This window comes from Chiloscyllium plagiosum, chromosome 19 (genome assembly GCF_004010195.1).
Source record: "Chiloscyllium plagiosum isolate BGI_BamShark_2017 chromosome 19, ASM401019v2, whole genome shotgun sequence".
In the NCBI taxonomy this organism is placed as follows: domain Eukaryota; kingdom Metazoa; phylum Chordata; class Chondrichthyes; order Orectolobiformes; family Hemiscylliidae; genus Chiloscyllium; species Chiloscyllium plagiosum.
The window spans coordinates 47347052-47366235 of NC_057728.1; the positions used below are offsets into that span (position 1 = coordinate 47347052).

The window sequence follows — 19184 nt, forward strand, 5'->3', positions numbered from 1 at the left end:
ATCAAAGCTTAACTCATTAGCATGTAAAACACTTACCCTCTAAGTCTTTTGTGCCAAATTTGCACAAACATCATCAGTTATCACTGGCCAGGATAGGATTTATTGTCCATCCCTAATTTCCATTCAGAAGGGGACAGTGAGCTGCCTTCTTGAGTCACTGCACATGGTGTAGATAGATCCGTAATGCCATTAGGGAGGATTTTGACCCATAGACTGTGAAGTGAGTGACAGAATTCTAAGACAGGATGGTGTTTGGCTTGCAACCTGCAGGTGATGGCATTCCTGTGCATCTACTGCTCTGTCCTTCTCGTTGATAAAGGTCACAGATTTGGAAAATGCTGTATAATGCCACAAACAAAAGGGAAGTGGGAGTGAATTTAAACTATGACTGACTTTCCAATGTTTAAGCTTAACTATTTTATCTCACGCCCGACTTGTGCCTTGCAGGTGATGAACAGGCTTTGAGGACTCAGGCAGTGAGTCACTCGTTGCAAAATTTCCAGTCTATGACTTGCTCTCTTAGCTTCAGCACTTAAGACTGGTCCACTCAGTTCCTATCAATGGTCAAGATTAGAATGGTACTGGAAAAGCACAGCAGGTCAGGCAGCATCCGAGGAGCAGGAAAATTGACATTTCGGGCAAAGGCCCTGAAGGTGATTTTCCTGCTCCTTGGATGCTGCCTGACCTGCTGTGCTTTTCCAGTACCACTCTAATCTTGACTCTAATCTCCAGCATCTGCAGTACCCACTTCTGTCTCCTTTCAATGGTGACCACCCTACGACATAGATAAATGAGGATTCAACAAAGTTAATGCCATTCAATGTCAAGGGTTGAAGGTAGGATTCTGTCACATTGGAGACAGTCATTACCTGGTATTTATTTGGCCACAGACTTGGACATGGACTATTTCAGTAACTGACTAGTCACTTGCACTTGAAAGATCAACTGTTTCTCTCTCCACTGGTGGCACGTGATCTGAATATTTTCAGCAATTTCTGTTTATATTTTCAATCAGGAACACATCTATATATTGATCTTTGATGAAAGTTAATACCTTAATTGCCCATCACCATTCCACACCAATTCCTCAATTGTCATTCCACATGTCATTTGTGAAACAAAATGATAATAGAACTGTTGGACGAATTAGTGTTAGCAAATTGATTTAAAACCACAATATTTTCCATTGCAGTGAATAGAATGTATCAATTGAGTGTTGTCCTTAATAGTCCATTTAAGTACTTCAGTTACAAAAAATGCAATGAGCAATTTAAATATTTGCCAACAGCACAAACAGGACATTGAATTACTGAGCTGTTGGAATCGTATTAACTTCAGTTCCTGCAGATGAAAACCAGAAAGTATGGCTTCCTCAGTAATGTCCAACACTTGTTTTCATTATGCCATGGGATGTGGGTGTTTCAGCAAGATCAGCATTATATCTGTCTCCTTCTAAAATTCATAAATAGCACTATACGAGGAGTTCTTTCATTTCAGCCTATTTCAGGCCAACTGAATGTATTTCTTTCTCCCAGTCTCTTCCAACCTATATTTGTGACTCTTCTGACAACCTGCGTTATTTCACTAATTTTCGGTTTCCTTGCCATAATCAAACTGCTTCCCCCTCGTTATGATTATCCAATCTCTCTACGCTGCCATTCCTTACCAGGTTAGTGTGTAGGTTCACTGCTACTTTCTTGAACAAAAGTCCATCTACTATCACCTTCCTCTGCCTGGGTGAACGTGTTCTCTTGCCTCCTGGTCCAGAGGTACAGACACTACCAGAGCACCACAGAATTGAGGACAATTGTTAACAGCCAATCCTTGTCACTCATTGGGTTACCTCTCTTTTCTCCTTTTAAGGATGATCTTCAGGCAACATGAAGTCAAGCTGATCATTAATTACACACTTGCAATGATCACATGATCCTTTCTCCATACTCATTCAATTGAAGCTACTTAAAAATTATTAAATGTTGTTCCATAATCAAACATCAGCTCTGTATCATTTTATGTTTGGATCTCAGCGCATTGCAAAGTCCATGCTGAAAGAAAGTCAGATTCATGGGAGGGTGGGACTTTCAGAGCAAACAGCTTTTGCATTTTCTGCAATACTTTGGAGTTGAGTGAAGGGAGGAAGTTTGGAGGCAAACTTCAGAAGGTTGTCCGCTGAGGGTAAAATTCACAAAAACATAAACAAAAAGCTGGCCCTTGTGGACGATCATTATGGAAAAAAATATCCTTACATAGGGCTTCCATGTTCCAAATAGGTACTGCGGATCTGAAATGCAGACAATATAGAGTGCTTTAATAAGCATGCCCTCATGCAGACTCTGAATGCATTGTAAGCTGACTGGCTGCTTTCAGGTGTGCTGAGCATATAGGAGCAAAGGAAAATGGGCCATTCAGCCCATCATTGCTGCTCCACAATTTAAGATGCTCAGGATTGATCGAACACTTCAACGCCTTTCATCCACACTATCCCCATAACCAGTTCTGCTACTGATAAATCAGAATTCTTTAATCTCTACTTCAAACATTCTCAAAAACTGAGCTGCCGCAGCTCTTTGGGTAAACAATCCCAAACATTTACAGCTTTCTTACTAAATGATTTCTCCTCATCTCAGTCCTAAGGTGGCATCAGCCATACTTTCAAACTGCTCTCCCTGGTTTCAGACTCCCTGGTCTTACCTGGATCTGCCCTGTCTATTCCTTTAAACATTTATTGGTTCCAATGAGATCACCTGTTCAAAACTCTAGAGAATACAGGCTTAGATTTTCCAATCTCTTTCCGGAACAATCGCTATCTCAGGTACATGTTCCTGAGATATGGAGACCAAAATTGCACACATTACACTAGGTGTGGTCTAACCTAACTTCTATACAATCGAAGCAAGGTTTCACTACTCCTGTAGTCAGATCCTCTTGCGATTAAGGCTAATGTTACATTAGCTTTCCTAATAGCTTGTGTACCTGCATGTTAAACGTTCAGTCACTTACTAACAAGGACATAGATTCCTCTGTACATCCCCTCTCTTCAACCTCCTAGCACTGATAAAGTATTCTCCACATCTGTTCTTCCTAACAAAGTGGATAACTTCAAATTAGACAGATCAAAAGACTCAGGCCTCTGGTTCCAATTATAGAGGGTTAGTAAATGCTGTTTTGTGTGATCAGCCCTACAAAATCTGATAAATGCATGAGACAAAAAAAATCATGGACAATGTATAATTAATACACCAAGGTGAAATGAGGGGTTGAAACCAAGACATGCTGTAAGAATGCATACATTGGTAACTTGTCCTTGAAAGGGTTCAGAAAAGATTTACAAGGATGTTGCCAGGGTTATAGGGTTTGAGCTGTAGGGAGAGGCTGAACAGACTGGGGCTATTTTCCCCAGAGCTTCAGAGGCTGATGGGTGACCTTATAGAGGTTTATAAAATCATGAGGGGCATAGATAAGGTAAATAGGCTGTCTTTTCCCCAGGGTGGGGGCATCCAAAACTAGAGGACATAAGTTTAAGGTGAGACAGCAAAGGTTTAAAAGGGATCCAACAGGCAACTTTTTCATGCAGAGGATGGTGCATGTATGGAATGAGCTGCCAGAGGAAGTGGTGGAGGTTGGTACAATTACAACTTTTAAAAGGCATCTGGATGGGTATATGAATAGCAAGGGTTTAGAGGGATATGGGGCAAATGGGACTAGATTTATTTAGGATATCTGGTCAGCATGGACATGTTGGATCGAAGGGTCTGTTTCCATCCTGTATATCTCTCTGAGTCTGACTCTAAACGAAGTGAGAATAGAATTTTTCCCTCAATGCTATATGGGTTATTTTTGCTTATTAACATTTTCCCATAGACAACAATAACAATTCATACCTACATCAACATAAACATGTTTAATTAAATGAGCATTTGTCCAAGTGAAAAATGAACTTTTTTTTGTCATTATTGACCAATACTGATATTTTAACCCAAAGCTAGGTATTACAGAAAAGGAGGCAAAGAAATCATTGTCTTGTCTAGTAGAGACGTGCTTAGAAGCACAAAGAGTTCATCATGTATTGTCAAAGACAATTCTACTATTTTCTCACAACAGATCTGAGAGCAATGCTGAGGATACAAAAGATGACAAAACTTGACCAAATGATGCAAAGCAGCAGACCTATGAAAGAGGTTGCATTGTGGCCATGTCTCTATTGGTAACTCACCTCCTGTTAAAAGCACGCATTGAAACTAACCTAGCCTCACTGTTACTGAAGATGCCACTCAGTCTTTGCTGCCATTATTGACTCTAACCAAATCGATCAAAGCAACCTTAAATCTCATCACTAAAGGCAGCTCACACTCAGATCTGAATAAAGTTACATCTAAAGAGTAGAATTGAAGTGTATTCTGAAACAAAAATAGGAAAACACTGTGCATACACAAAAACAGAAATTTCTGGAAAAACTCAGCAGGTCTGCCAGTATATGTGGAAGAATCATTTGACCTGAAACGTTAACTCTGATTTCTCTCCACAGATGCTGCCAGATCTGCTCAGCTTTTCCTGCAATTGCTGTTTTTTTGTTTCTGATTTACAGCATCTGCAATTCCTTCAGTTTTTAAAATGCTGTACATATTCAGCAAGACAGGCAGTATCCATGGAACATTTCAGATTGATGACCTTTCATTACTTAAACATTAACTCGATTTCTTTTCACCTGCCTGACCAGTTGATTATTTCTAGCATTTTCTCTCTATTTCAGATTACCAGCATCCACATTATTCTGTTTTTAAAATATATGCATCTGGTTGTGCCATTTGTTTTACATTCACTCTTACACAACAAGTAACTCCTGCTCAATCTCCATCAAACAACCATTTAGCTGGACTTTGCACATTCTGCACTGCTGCACAACTCAGGCACTGCGTGTTCCATAAGGAGATTCACAAAGTGTTTTAACTCACCCAACTTACATTTAGCCAGTTTAATATATATAAGCACCTCTTTATTACAGTGTTGCATACATTTTATTTCACTTCTGTGATGCTTGCAAATTTAGAAAAGTCACATAGATCAGAGTACAGTTTTCATTGCATCAGTGCACTTTTCCATGACTAATATAGAAGATCAATAAATAGCCCATTCCATGAAAAGGAAAAAAATTGGGGCTAATGCTGCATGGCTAAAAAAAATAGTTTCCATACATAAAGTGAATTTGACTCCCTCAAGGCCTCCCAAAGTGCTTCAAAACCAAACAGATTTTTTACAAGTATGGTCACTGGTATTTTCTAATCATACGCTGTAGCAAATTTGTACAGAGCAAAACCCCACGAATTAGTAAATGAGTTGATCCATTAATCTCTCCCGGTAGGCGCAAGAATGATTTATGTTGACCCAAACGCAGAGAATGCTGGAGAAACTCAGGCCTGGCAGCATCTGTGGAGACAGGAAGAGCCGCCGGATCGAATGAATGTCTGCAGCATTCTCGGTGCTTGTTTCAGATTTCCAGCGCCTGCTGTATTTTGGCTTTTATCAAAGTACGCGGAGCGAACTGTCGATTCCTCTTCAAAAAAAGTCTCCTCAGATACCGCATTAATGTAAGTTGACTTTTGCATAAAATAATCGGGAAGCAAACTTGATTTTTCATTTTTGGCATTCCTATTAATTATAACAAACCTGAAATGTCAACATTCCTGCTCCTCCAGTGCTGACTGACCTGCTGTGTTTTTCCAGCTTCACATTTTGTCAATTCTGACTTCCTGCATTGGCAGTCCTTCCTATCTCCTTAATAATAATCATATCTACTCCCAGGTCTAATGTGCTGTAATCTGATGTTTAATAAAACTCCCTTAATGCTATTCGTCGTTGAAAAATATTGCTATCTTCTAACATGTTTAGGAAAGTTACCGTGAGACTGTTCATTAAAGCAGAACTCCATGTGGGGTTGTGGGGTTTCCTGTGTGTTAGTATTACAGTGCAAACAATGAGTTATTAAGGTGAGTCCGTTTTATTTAAAGTAAAACTTTGAAGTGTCAGTATGAATTCTTCAGGTCTGCACTCCAGCCCATCAGAGTTAGAATGTAATATTGTTATTACTTAGCAATTCTTTCTGGTCAATTTTATGAAATGATCCACAAAGGAAAGGAACTGATGTTGTCAAACCCAATTCCAGACAGACATCTCACTGCCACCAGAAGAACTGAACTTTCACTCCATCAAACCGAACAGGAATCAAAATCTGAACAATCTTTGCAAAAGAAATCAGCACAATTGAGCTCAACCTACAATGTTCTCTTTCCTCATTGTCATGAAATGATTTGTGGTATTTTTTGGAAAGGAATGACTTTTTTTTATTCATTCTGGAGATGTGATCTTCGTTGGCTGGGCCAGCATTTAATACCCATCTGTAGTACTCTTGAGAAGCTGGTGATGACCTGTCTTCTTAAACTACTGCAATCCATTTGCCATAGGGACATCCATGATGCCATTATGGAGGGAGTTCCAGGATGTTGACCTAGTAATACTGCAGGAGCAGTGATACATTCCAAGTCAGGAGGGAGTGACCTGGAGGGAAATATGCAAGTGGTGGGGTCCCCAAGTATCTGCTACTTTTGTCCTTCTGGATGTTAGTGGTCGTGAATCAGGAAGGTACTGCCTTGCTGAATTTCCGCAATGCATCTTGTAGATGGTACACACGGTTGCTACTGTATGTTGGTGGTGGACAGAGTGAATGTTTGTGTTGTGCCAATCAAGTGGGCTGCTTTGTCTAGGATGATAATTTACCAAATTTGTACTTCTCTTGCAGCTGTACCAATTGCAGAATTAATTGGAACTTGGTAATAATTCATATTTAAACCATTTGAATGGAAGCTAACCTAATAACTCGGCAACCTTTTAATATAAACACTAGACTGTCTGCACACTTTGTGCTCTTGCAGTTTGCTGTACAGCACTGCAGCATCTGAAGTGCAAACAGAAGATTCTACATCCATATATTAGTTGCCAATTTATTTAACTATGTTTTCTATCAATACTTTTTAAAACATTTTTATGGCTCTGTGATTACTCCTGAATCTAATTGTAAATCAGCCTCAAACAGAACAATGCATTTCTCCTTATGATACACACTTGGCATTTGTGTAACCTGATCTTTCACACCAATATTAATGACAAATATGCAGTAGAACTCTGCTGTTTACTTTGTAGAAATGAGAATCTGGCATCAACAACAGGACCATCCAGAGAGGGCACTGTTGCCTCATTAGCTCCATAGCCAATGCACAACATAAATTCATTATGATAAAAAAAAAGTTTTTTTTAAAAAATGTTGTGGTTCAATTATCCCATTGATTCTGTTCAACAATTAGAAATATTACCAGGGGAATAAGTCATCATAGCAGAGTTCTGTGGATCTGTGGTTTTCCAACATTCCCTAGTATATACAAACATGATTACAGCAGCCCCTACTGGCACAATGTTAACAAATTATATACAGGGAACACAGGGATTATTAACCAAGAGATCCCAGGTCCTTCTAGTTTGTCTTTTTATAGTAATGTATTTGCATGGTACAGTGGCTATGGAAATGTTCCCGAACCATTAATCTCTAATGATTAATCTTCAACAGACCTACACAAGGTCTTGTTGTAACACCACTGGTACACAACAAGTCTGAATGTAGGATATTTCTCCTTGGTGCAGATAAACTAACGGAATGTGTTGAGAGTCTGTATGTAGCAAATGCCAACGAGTTAAAAAAAACACACCTGCTATTAACAACAACAATCCAAAATTACAATAACTTTTAAATAATTGAAGAATAATAGTTAAATATTCAATGTAGTGCTAATTAGGATCATTGAAAAATCCACCAGTTTTCCTTCAAATCTTGAACTCAATGACTGAGAAAATGGGTCATCCCAAAGTTTTTTTTAAAAGATTACATAATATATTCAAAAGCTGATTTCAATTAGTTTATATATTCCATCTGCACTTTTAAGCTTTTTTGTGATGTTACAATCATCTGGTATGATAATCACTTTTTCGTAAAGGCTAAAGAGCAATGAAATTGCTCAACACTTCAATTCACATTTATGTTACTGTTTTCTAATCAGCTAAAATGCTCATTAACTAGTTAACTTTTGGCAAACATACCTTCTCTCTCCATTTGTCACGTAGGAGCTCCGAAAGAAGCCAAGTAATTCATCTGCTATTTTGGCACTGTATTTTATTGTCGCAGTGTAGTGTTTCTGTGCTTTCAGCTCCCTGGTCAACATAATCACTAAAACTTGATTCTGTGGATATAGGAAATATTTTCTAATCCCAAGGTGTTCAGAGGTATTTGCAACAGTGACCTCAACCCCTTCAACTGGCAGCTTGTCTGCATGCAGCACTATGTATTTCGTAGGGTTCACACAGTGCATCCAAATGCAGATTTCTCCAGCAAAAGTAAAGTTATCCATGAAAGCAGTTAAGTTCAGATCATAATGATAGGGTTTTATTGAAGTGGGCAGTCTCAGCTGTGCCCATGGCTTTTCAGCAATTTTACTAGGATTGGGATTGCTGAGGCTCTCTCGAGTCTGGTTGAACTTGGCCCCACTGTACACAGTGGCATTCCCTACCTTAGTGCTGCCATCATTAGAGCATTCTTCAAACTTGACACTCAGAAGCACGGCTATAATTGTGACTATGATGAGACCCAAGATGGAAATGGCAAAGCCCAGTACTAGCCTCCTATGCACTGTGATGTGTCTTTCAGTGGTCCTGGGTCGAACCATCACAGAGTCGGCCCACTGATCGGACAGCCCCCGTCCATTCCTCATGGAGTCTTCTTCAATTACCATCTGTGTGAAAGACATACTTTTGTCTCGTTTATCCTCCAATGCCATCACATTCACTGCTTCTAGTCTTTAAAAGGTGCAGATTACAAGAAGAAAAGGGAGCAAACAGTGCTTCCTTGGCTCACAGTCTTATTCAGTTGCACTGAAGGCAAGGAGATCTTTGCACTGACGAAGAGAAAAATCCAATCTTCTGTCAATGAAGGTTTTGTTTGATTGCAACTAATATTGGTCTGAAAATCAATAATGGAAAAGGGGTTTAAAGAAATGCTGTTTGTCAGACAACAGATTACATTCCACTTGTCTCCTGCAAGTCCATGTTTTCTGATATTTCCGTCTCAGTATTTCAAGTGGAAAGATCTGGCTGTTCTAGTGGATATAGGTGATGGATCTTGGCACTGGCAAATCACCATGTTGGGAGTGAATACTCAAAATGTCACAGTCCTGGACAAGCCTCGCAGAGAAGTGCAGACCACCAAAGCAACAACTTTCACGTCTCTGCCACCTGTTAGAGAAAGGAGATTCAATTAAGAGCACGAATGTGAAACACTGGCATAATCAAACAGAACGTGACTGTCATCTTGCTACAGGTTGGTACTAACCCTATTTGTTGGTCATGCCCATGTTTAATAGTAAATCACTTTAACTTCAATCAGCACTCCAATAGCCTTGACTCCTAAAACAAAACTGAAGAGAAATAATAAATAGTTGATGAATAGTCATGATCACAATTCTGTGAACACATCTGTAACGGATACGACTGTTGTACCTTATTAAAATGCACATCAAATCATTAAAATAAACCATAATAGCAATGAAATCATTGAAAACCTGGTTGCTAGTATTAAGCCCTGTGCACATTAACACACTGGTGAGAAAGATGGCCCTACCAAACAGCCAAGATGTAGCAAAGCAAACAAGAGATACCGTCCCAGGATTGTGTTCTTGGGATTCCAAAGTCTGCTCCCACTGTCTCTGAATTTCTCACTTGGTTTGCAAACACCAGAACACAGATTTATAAACAACCCTGAGGGCAAAAAAAAATCAAAATACATGGAAAATATACATTGTACATACTTTTAGAAAACTCTCAAACAAACCCGTTCACCGTTGCGGCGTGGAGACCTCCGCACAATTGGAAGAAAGCGAGTGTGTGTCAGGTTGTAAAGGGACTGGATGGAGCAGGCTGTACAGCCACAGCAAGTTTCCCGCTGGCTGCTGGCAGTGCCGGCTGCTTCGCTCAGTTTTCACTGGAGCTCGCTGCTGCCGCCTGCTGCCCGAACACTTGAGAGCGGACCAAGCCAGCAGCGTCACTGATCCGCCTCTCCCACCTTCAGCATCCAGGGCTCATTCTCCGCTTCCTCCCACACCCTCCACTAGCTCCATTTGTTACTGCAATTACAAACCTGCTGCGGCTTGTGTATCTTCAGAGAACTGCCACCTCCCAGCAATATCTGGAATTAAAGCCTCTCGAGAGAAAGACTTCAAAAGAAACTGCTAATACCACTCAATTTATATAGTTTGCAATTGGTCTCCATGTTGTAAAATATTTATCAAAACACATAGGGAGGATGGAACTGCAAAGTTACACCGGGTTTGTAAACTACCCCATTTATAGCTTTCCTCTGTTAATACATTGATAATACGAATATTTATGAATTTCCTTGTCTGCATCTTACATAGGGGTCAGTTTCACACAAGTGCTCAGAGATCTCCCTTCTATTCTGATATTTTTCCCAATCAATCTGTTCGGAGCTAGTACTACAGACCTCTACAGTAGGTGGGCCTTGAACCCCGGTCTCCTGGCCCAGAAGTTGGGACACTGCGGCTGCATCATTCGAGCCCTCATTCAGGGTCAATGACGCTTCAGTGACATTCCCGGTCGGTGCCAAGTGTCGCCAAACACAGTTTTAAAAGGGTGGGAAGTTTGGCCGAACAGGGAGGTGGAAATCAAAGTTGTTTAATAAAGGGGAAAAGAAGCAGAAAACTGTCTGTGAAATGTATAAAATCTTAAACTGTGTACAGGCCACTCATTCCACTTGGACTGCTTTTAGCAAAACATTCAATAACAAGTTAAGAAATACAGCATATTCCACTCCTGCCCATTGAAGTTTGGAAGTTATAGAAGAGAAACATTTTCCATTACATTATCTTCATGTTTTTGTAAAAAGACATCATTGTGAGCAGCACTGCTGTCCAACTTTAATTATCCTTGAGAAGATTCTACTGTACTACAAGACAGTGAAAAATAACACGAATGATTCAGAATCAAAAAAGAAATCCAAAATATTAAATATTTATCATTATGCTGGCTTCCAATGTGGGACTATTGTTACGTGGGATTGTCTTGTTTAATCTTGTTGCAGCAAGGTTTTGCAATGCCACATAAGGCATATGATGCAGAGTGGGATTTGTCTTCCAAAATTTACTCTTAGATTTGTCCAAACTTTTTACAGATCTTGTCCCTTCACCTACGTTTGCCAATAGAGAAATGATCAAAGGGTCCATATCATGACATTAGCTGCAAGCATGAAACTCTTGTCAAAACTTGTAATCAATATGGCTCACAGACTTTAGACTTGCATTTTACAAATAATTAGCTCTGAGCTCTGAAAATGTTCATAGGTATTTGCTTTGTCTACTTTGTAACGGAAGTATTAGTCTGGTTAAAATGGAAGAATCTATTAACTTGTTAATCTGTTGCCACTAGATTTTTTAAAAATAACATTTTAGTACATTAATGTCATAGTAGGCAAGTACCATGAAAAGGACAAATTATGGATGGTACAATTTTTATCTTGAAACCAGTTTAAAAATCACACAATATCAAGTTATAGTTCAACAGGTTTATTTGGAAGGACACGCTTTCAGAGCATTGCTCCTTCATCAGGTAGATAGTGGGGCAGGATCATAGGACACAGAATTTACAATAAATACAGTAAATCATAGTAAATATAGATTCTGTAAACAATGGAAGTTGAACATGTAATGTTAGGGAAAGTAGGCCAGATATATTAAACTAATTTACCGTTCTGACGTAGAATCACTCTGGGCTTGAAATGTTAATTCTGTTTCTTTCTCTACAGATGCTGCCAAACCTGCTGAGTTTCTCCAGCAATCTTTGTGTTTGTTTCAGATTTCCAGCATCCACAGTACTTTGCTCTTATTTAAATTAGCTGCTAAAAATGTGTTGCTGGAAAAGCGCAGGTCAGGCAGGATCCAAGGAGCAAGAGAATCGACGTTTCGGGCATGACCCCTTCTTCAGGAAGGAGGTCTTCGATTCCGGAAGAAGGGCTTATGCCCGAAACGTCGATTCTCCTGTTCCTTGGATGCTGCCTGACCTGCTGCGCTTTTCCAGCAACACATTTTCAGCTCTGATCTCCAGCATCTGCAGTCCTCACTTTCTCCTCTTATTTAAATTAAACCACCCAAAAATAAGTCCACCCAAAATGCAAATTTAGTTAAAGGAGGAAGAAGGATTATTAAAATATGAAGTTTGCAGAAGAGTTAAATGGGCAAGCGTAAAGAACGTGTAATGTGTATATTCAATCTTATACAGCCAGGGGAGAGTGCTGATGCAGAGGAGGCTAAAGTTCTTATATATTTTTGTAGGTGCAGGTACACAAGATAACAGAAGTAAATTGAGATTAAATTAAAAGCAAAGATGAATGGACTAAAGAGCTTATATGCATGTCAGAAACTCCTTGAGACTTCCATAATAGATTCGTGCATTCCGTACATAAAGGAATTCCAGGTTCACCACATACAAAAGTATTTGGTGGACGGGACTGAATAAGTACGACAGTGGTTGATTACTAAATGAGCATTAGGAGGTAAGTTGGGGAGGTTGAACTGACACGACATATGGATAAATAAGTATCAGCACCAAACACATATGTAATGTATGACAGAATCCTGAAATGTGAGTTGGACTGATCTAATCCAGTCGATACACAAAAGGCCTCTCAGGTCATACAGCAACTGCGAATAAATGTCACTCACATCCATATTGCCCAAGTTGTGCTTTTGACTGGCCAATTTATTTTCAGAACCATAAAACCCTTGCCTTCTCTGCAGGACCTCACGAAGCAGCAGCACAACATTGCTTCATTTGTTCAGGTTTCGCTGCAATGATTCTGATTTAAAAATCACACAACACCAGGTTATAGTTCAACGGGTTTAATTGGAAGCACTAGCTTTCGGAGCGTCGCTTCTTCATCAGGATACAGAATGAAATACAGGGCGTCAGAAAACAACCACCAAACCATTTAAACAGATATTGAGTTAGATGATCTAAAGTTTAGTTAAAGAAATAGTTTTTAACTAATGTCTTAAAGGAGGAATACAAGGTAAAGAGGCAGAGAAGGAATTTCAGAGCTTGGGGACACAGGCTACTTAAGGTATGGCCACCAATGATGCACATTTAAAACTGGAAGTGCAAAAAAGCCATCAATTAGAGGATTATGTGCAATATCGAGGCTGCAAACAGACTGGCTTAATGTCAGATTACTGCCAGGGAAATTGAGCATCATTTTAAGAGTTCAGGAAGGATAGTGCACTCTGCATAGTTCCTGTACTATGTACCAGGAGACAAGTTAAATTACACACTTGATCTGAAGCTTAATGTACTGCAAGTTCACGCAATGATCAAAGAGAACCATCCAACCAACATAGTGCCAGGACTAAATTATCAACCCTTAGAAATAATGAAAGGTAGCAGCTGATGCAGTGTTAGAATTTTTGAAAAATATATATATATTGTGGACAGGCATCCATTTAACAAAAGAATCAATGCAAAGAAATCGATTGAAGATAAAAGGTCTGAAACAGGACAATATATGGGTACTTCCAATGTGATTTAAATAACACACAAGGATTTGGCCTGAAAAGCAGATAGCAGAGTAGTTTTTTTATTCATTACTGGGATGTAAGCATCGCTGAAAAGGTCCATGTTTACCACACATGTTCTCAACAAGGTCAGGCTCAGTAGGTCAGGCAGCATCCGAAAAGCAGGAAAGTCGACGTTTCGGGCAAAAGTCCTTCATCAGGAATAGAGCCTCTATTCCTGCTGAAGGGCTTTTGCCCAAAACGTCAATTTTCCTGCTCCTCGGATGCTGCCTGACCTGCTGTGCTTTTCCAGCAACACTCTGCTCTAAACTCTGGTTTCCAGCATCTGCACTCCTCACTTTTGCCAAGGTCGGGTCCAGTGACTATACAATGCATCCACCATGCTATTAAGAGAGTTTGTGGAGTTTCACCCAGCAACAATGAAGGAATGGCAAAATAATTGCAAGTCAAGATGTCATGCGACCTGGAATGGAACTTGCGAGCAGTAATGTTCCCGTTTATCTGCTCTCTTTTTTCTTCCAGATGGCACAGTTTGCAGGTTTGGAGAGGCTAAGGGGCAACTTTTTCACACGGAGGAATGGTGCCTATATGGAATGAGCTGCCAGAGGAAATGATGGAGGCTGATGCAATTGCAGCATTTAAAAAGCACCTGAATGGATATATGAATCAGAAGGGTTTTGGAGGGATGTGGGCCAAGTGCTGGCAAATGGGACTACATTAGGTTAGGATATCTGGTTGGCATGGACAAGTTGGACCGAAGGGTCTGTTTTTGTGCTGTACGTCTCCATGACTCTTTGATGAGATTTGAAACTATATTTCCAGATCATTAGCTTAAAGTCCTGGAAATCAAATCCGGTGACATGACTATTATGCCACCACCTCTCTTCCTTTCAAGCTCATCATGAGTTCATAACCTTTGACTCTGTTTTTTTCAGATGATAGCTGTTGATGATCATCCTTTTCGCAATTACACTTCCTTTATTATGCCTTTTTCTTATCTCTTCGTAAAGATTGTATCTTTTTTATTTTTCTGTCTTATTAATCATGTGGACTGAAATATGAAAAGGACTGCTTTTAAAAACTGAGGATCGTGAAATTATTGCTACACTTTTTAAAAGTGCACTACCTGACACTCTTTGCAAAATTTGTTTATGCTCCTGCACTGTAATGGTCTATGTTCCTGTTAATATACCGAAGACTTTGATCAGATCACCTCATAACCATCTAAATCTTCTGCACTGTTCATGACCTTTCAAGTATCTAAGCACCTCAACACCAAGTCTCTTTGGACAGCCACTGTATTTAACTTCATACAATCAAGAACATACCCTGATCTATCTGCCTGATGATACTTTAAGACTTGGTACACCATCAGTTACATTTGACCCTGCACCTCATATCCACCTAGCTCAACCCCTCCCCATTCCCGTACAACTGCTTCTGCCCTAAGACGTTCATTGCTATGTTGGTCAGGGGCAAGCAAGCTGGTTCTGGGGTGAGAATTGGCATAATCTGATTACTGCTAATAAGCAAATGAATCCAGCAGACCAATGTGCACTGGGCCTGGCACCAGCATCTTTCGACTCTCTCAACTTCTCTCTCAAGTTTTGACTTTGGACATCCTGCTACGAAGAAATCTTGTTGGCAACTGTGTTTTGTCAAAGACAATGGGAAGTTATTTATTTCTCATTCCATTCCAAAAAGAATAGCTTTCTTGGAGCCAAGATTAGAGTAATGCTGGAAAAGCACAGCAGGTCAGGCAGCATTCCGAGGAGCAGGAAAATTGACGTTTTGGGCAAAAGCCCTTCAAGATTCTTGAAGAAGGGTTTTTGCCTGAAACGTCAATTTTCCTGCTCCTCAGATACTGCCTGACCTGCTGTGCTTTTCCAGCACTATTCTAAACTTGACTCTAATCTCCAGCATTTGCAGTACTCACTTTCACCTAGCTCTCATGCAGCCAACACACTGTCTAATTCTCCTACAGAATTACAAACAATGCTTACAGAATAATTTGTAACAGAAAAGCAAAATGTCCTATAGCATTTGCCATGTATGTTAGGTATGCAAGATATGAATAAACTGTTGAAAGCCATCATTTTGCTCAGAATAGAGTTCTTCTTGTATGTACCTTGAGTTCTAATATTGAACAATACTGCTGTAAGTGTCTCAGATCAAATCAAATGAAACAATAGCATTGAGAACAATGACAGTTTCTGTTGTTTGTATTATGAAGCATATCATCATTGAGAAGTCATCTCAAGATTAACGTAAAGACCATGACCATTATTGTTTCTCAATAAAGCATCCTCATGATGTATTAATGACCCGTCACTAAGGATTGTCATTTGCAACAAAAAAAAGGAATTGACTGCACTCACAAGTAGGTTGGATAATGTTATCCTATTTTTTTTAATTTTTTTTTCTGAACAGCGGTTATAATTCTGATGTTTACACATTGAGAAACAGCTGGTTTTTTTTAATTGGCAAAGGACAAAGGAACAATCTGTCAGTGGTGTGATTACTTGAGCTCCTGTCACAATTAAGCAGTTTAAAGCAGACAGTGTTCAGAATGAAAGTTGCTGAAACACAGATAAGTGACCAATGAGGAGACACATCATGGCTGTGACCAGAAAAAAGCATATGGAATAGAGAACCCATGTCATTACAATTCTGCACTTTTGAATCAATCATATGTTTTGTACATTTTGAGGCCAGGTCTTATGAGATCCTTTTGGTTTTGTAGTGTAGGGCTCATTATTTATGACCCATGGATTCGTGCTGTTGTTTTAAGATTGGTCAGATTTTGTTGGATAGCTGTTTTGAAATGCTCAGTGATATCAACAGCTGAGGTTCAATTCCCACACCATCAGAGGTCATCTCAAAAGGTCCAGTCTTTTCAATCCCACCCCTCACCTGACGTTAGGCAACCGTCAGGTTAAACTTACTACCATTGTCTCTCTTTCTTTGATGAGAAAACAGCCCTCAGGCCCTATGGAACTGTGATGACTACGAATTGATCAGCCAATGATGAAGAAGGCTCGGTTCAATTGCTTCCTATTGTTTGATAAGTCAATTGCATCATAGCTCATGTTGCACTAAATATCTGTTCTGTGGGCTTGATTTTGAATGTTCATTCTCAACCATCATTCAGATTTGGTTGCCTCTTTGAACCAATGTTTGGAGTAATGTAAACTAACCAGATAGGACAAGGGGAAATTAGTTATCACAGGAAAATATCAAAGTGCAAAAGAAAAACAATGTGGATCCTAGAAATCCAAAATAAACCAAAAAGTACTGGAAATACACAGCATCTGTGGTTAGAAAAGTAGAAAGGTCATTCCTGAAACATTAACTGCTTCTCTCTCTCTCTCCAAATGGTGCTAAATCAACTGAGTGTTTCCAGCATTTTCCATTTCTGATTTCCTTTGTACATCAAAATTATTGCCATCATGTAGGAAAGTTTCACATTAGTGACATTAGGAAATACACTTCTAGAGTGCCACATTCAATCTGTGTATGTACTGAGGAGCAGTTAAGACATAATTTGGGGTGACATGGTGGCTCAATGTTTAGTACTGCTGCCTCACAGTGTCAGGGATCCAGACTTGGTTCCAGCCCATGTAGAGTTTGCACATTCTCCCCATGTCTGCGTGGGTTTCCTCCAGGTGCTCTGGTTTCTTCCCGCAGCCCAACGATGTGCAGGTTAGGTGGGTTGGTCATGCTAAATTGCCTGTTGTGGCCAGGGATGTGTAGGCAGAGTTACAGGGATAAAGTTGGATGCTGTTTGGAAAGTCAGCGTGGACTCGATGGACTGAACAGCCTGCTTCCACAGTGTGTGGATTCAATGAAATAGGACAATGTTTATTTGAAAATAATTCATATTTAAGAAATAGCAACAACCTAAGAAAGATTTGATCATAAACTCACCCTACGGTGTGTTCTTTTACAATTGTATGAGTTCAATTACCAGAATAAGTTCAGAGAGGGACATCCTTTATATCACAGTGATTTAAAAACAAATACAAAGTCTACTTATCTCACAAGTTTGAGATCATCAGTTATTCCTGACATCATTCTAAAATTACCATTGGTCAGTTGTTAATTCTGCTAGTTTTCAAAGAGAAATCATTAGGTCAATGGATTTGTAACTTTCCCTTTCAAATGAAATCAGGTCCAACTTGAGACAGCCATTGATATTGAAGTTATTCTAGGAACAGTGATATTTGTCTCTTATTTTGTGCATTTCACTGTCAAGTTCATGCAGAATTGCCTGGGTTTTCCACCATATTCTTTGTGTCTTAAGGCTGTGGAGCACACCCAAGAGCAGCATAAGCTTTACTGAAACATCCAAGTAAGTTACTAATTAGAGAGCAGATTACACCATAGTGCCATTAGTGTCATTTCTCCAAGCAGCTTGTACATCAATATCAGCATTAGATCTATGTGCAAATAATCAAATTCCTGACTGTTTGCCCATTTTGGATAAAGCATCACACACTGTGCCAAGTTTATTCTGGACGTCTTGAACAACTTTTTCAATGCTTTTGATATCCTTGAGGATTTCAACGCTTTGGGTGTAAGGGTTGTAGAGTATAGAGTACGGGCGTTTGACTGATTTGGAAAATTCCCTGGAAGAATAAACAAAAAATGTATAGTTTGTAATAAAGCAGAGTTAGAATTGCATCCAAAATGATTTCACAAAGAATATCAGGTAGCAGGAATACAGGAAAATAGGAAGCATAGAATGAGAAAATGTAACTGGTCCCATAAAGCTCAGTTCTTTCACAGACCATCCACAGTTTTCTCTGTGGACTCTTTCTCACCTGCTTAAATCTCCTAAAAAAAAGTCCCTCAATTCGTAAAGGTAATTTGGCAAAAATCTAATACTGATTTGTATGAAATATATTTATTCACAGGCTGTGGCAGTCACAAGAAAGCCCAGCATTTATTACCAATCCCTAGTTTCCCATTAGAAGGAGAAAGTAAGTGAGCTTCCTCCTTGAACTGCTGTACTCTGTGAAATAGGCAAGGTAGTCTTGCCATTCAAGGAGGTGATGTTCTTGAACAACTTTGCAGATTTGAATTGCAAGCCTATTATACAATGGGAGTCAATTGGATGGGTTCAAACCATCATAAGATTTGATACATATAAGTTAAAATACAAATTAAAACAATGTAAAATACAAATTTTAAAAATGTCCTGATGGAAAAATTTTAAAATATGCATATAAAATTTGTCATATAAAATTACCAATGAAATGATAATAACAATGAATGCTCACATGCAAATACTTCAGCACAGACAATGCACATTCACTGTGCACATTCTAGTCCAGGTTTTACAGCATAGCACATCATGAATATCAATCAGATACTTGATTTAGGCATTTTTCATTTGTCTGATACTTTCTCAGTTCTTTTTCTTCTAAAAACTGCAAATAAGTGAACCTTGAACCCTCGATGGACAAAATGCTGTATAAAATGTTTTGAGAATTCACAGCTGAGTTTCAC

General features: G+C 39.3%; 2 protein-coding genes across 4 annotated transcripts in view; both read right to left on the reverse strand.

Moving 5' to 3' along the window:
* LOC122559754 (thyrotropin-releasing hormone-degrading ectoenzyme-like) overlaps positions 1 to 8913 on the reverse strand; it is a 116310-nt gene extending 107397 nt beyond the window's left edge. Inside the window, exon 1 of the mRNA XM_043709719.1 lies at positions 8143 to 8913. Coding sequence (XP_043565654.1) covers positions 8143 to 8876 — 734 coding nt within the window. The 5' untranslated portion in view covers positions 8877 to 8913. The remainder of the gene's footprint in view (positions 1 to 8142) is intronic.
* Positions 8914 to 9216: 303 nt separating this feature from the next.
* LOC122559755 (tryptophan 5-hydroxylase 2-like) overlaps positions 9217 to 19184 on the reverse strand; it is a 46432-nt gene continuing 36464 nt past the window's right edge. Inside the window, exons 11-12 of one of the 3 annotated variants that reach the window (XM_043709722.1) lie at positions 9428 to 9512; positions 9217 to 9330 (exon numbers count right to left, since the gene is read on the reverse strand). In XM_043709722.1, the coding sequence (XP_043565657.1) occupies positions 9452 to 9512 (61 nt within the window). In that variant the 3' untranslated portion in view covers positions 9217 to 9330; positions 9428 to 9451. Of the gene's footprint in view, positions 9331 to 9427; positions 9513 to 17435; positions 18302 to 19184 lie in introns of those variants that run through there. The other 2 variants (XM_043709720.1, XM_043709723.1) reach the window with 2 other exon arrangements.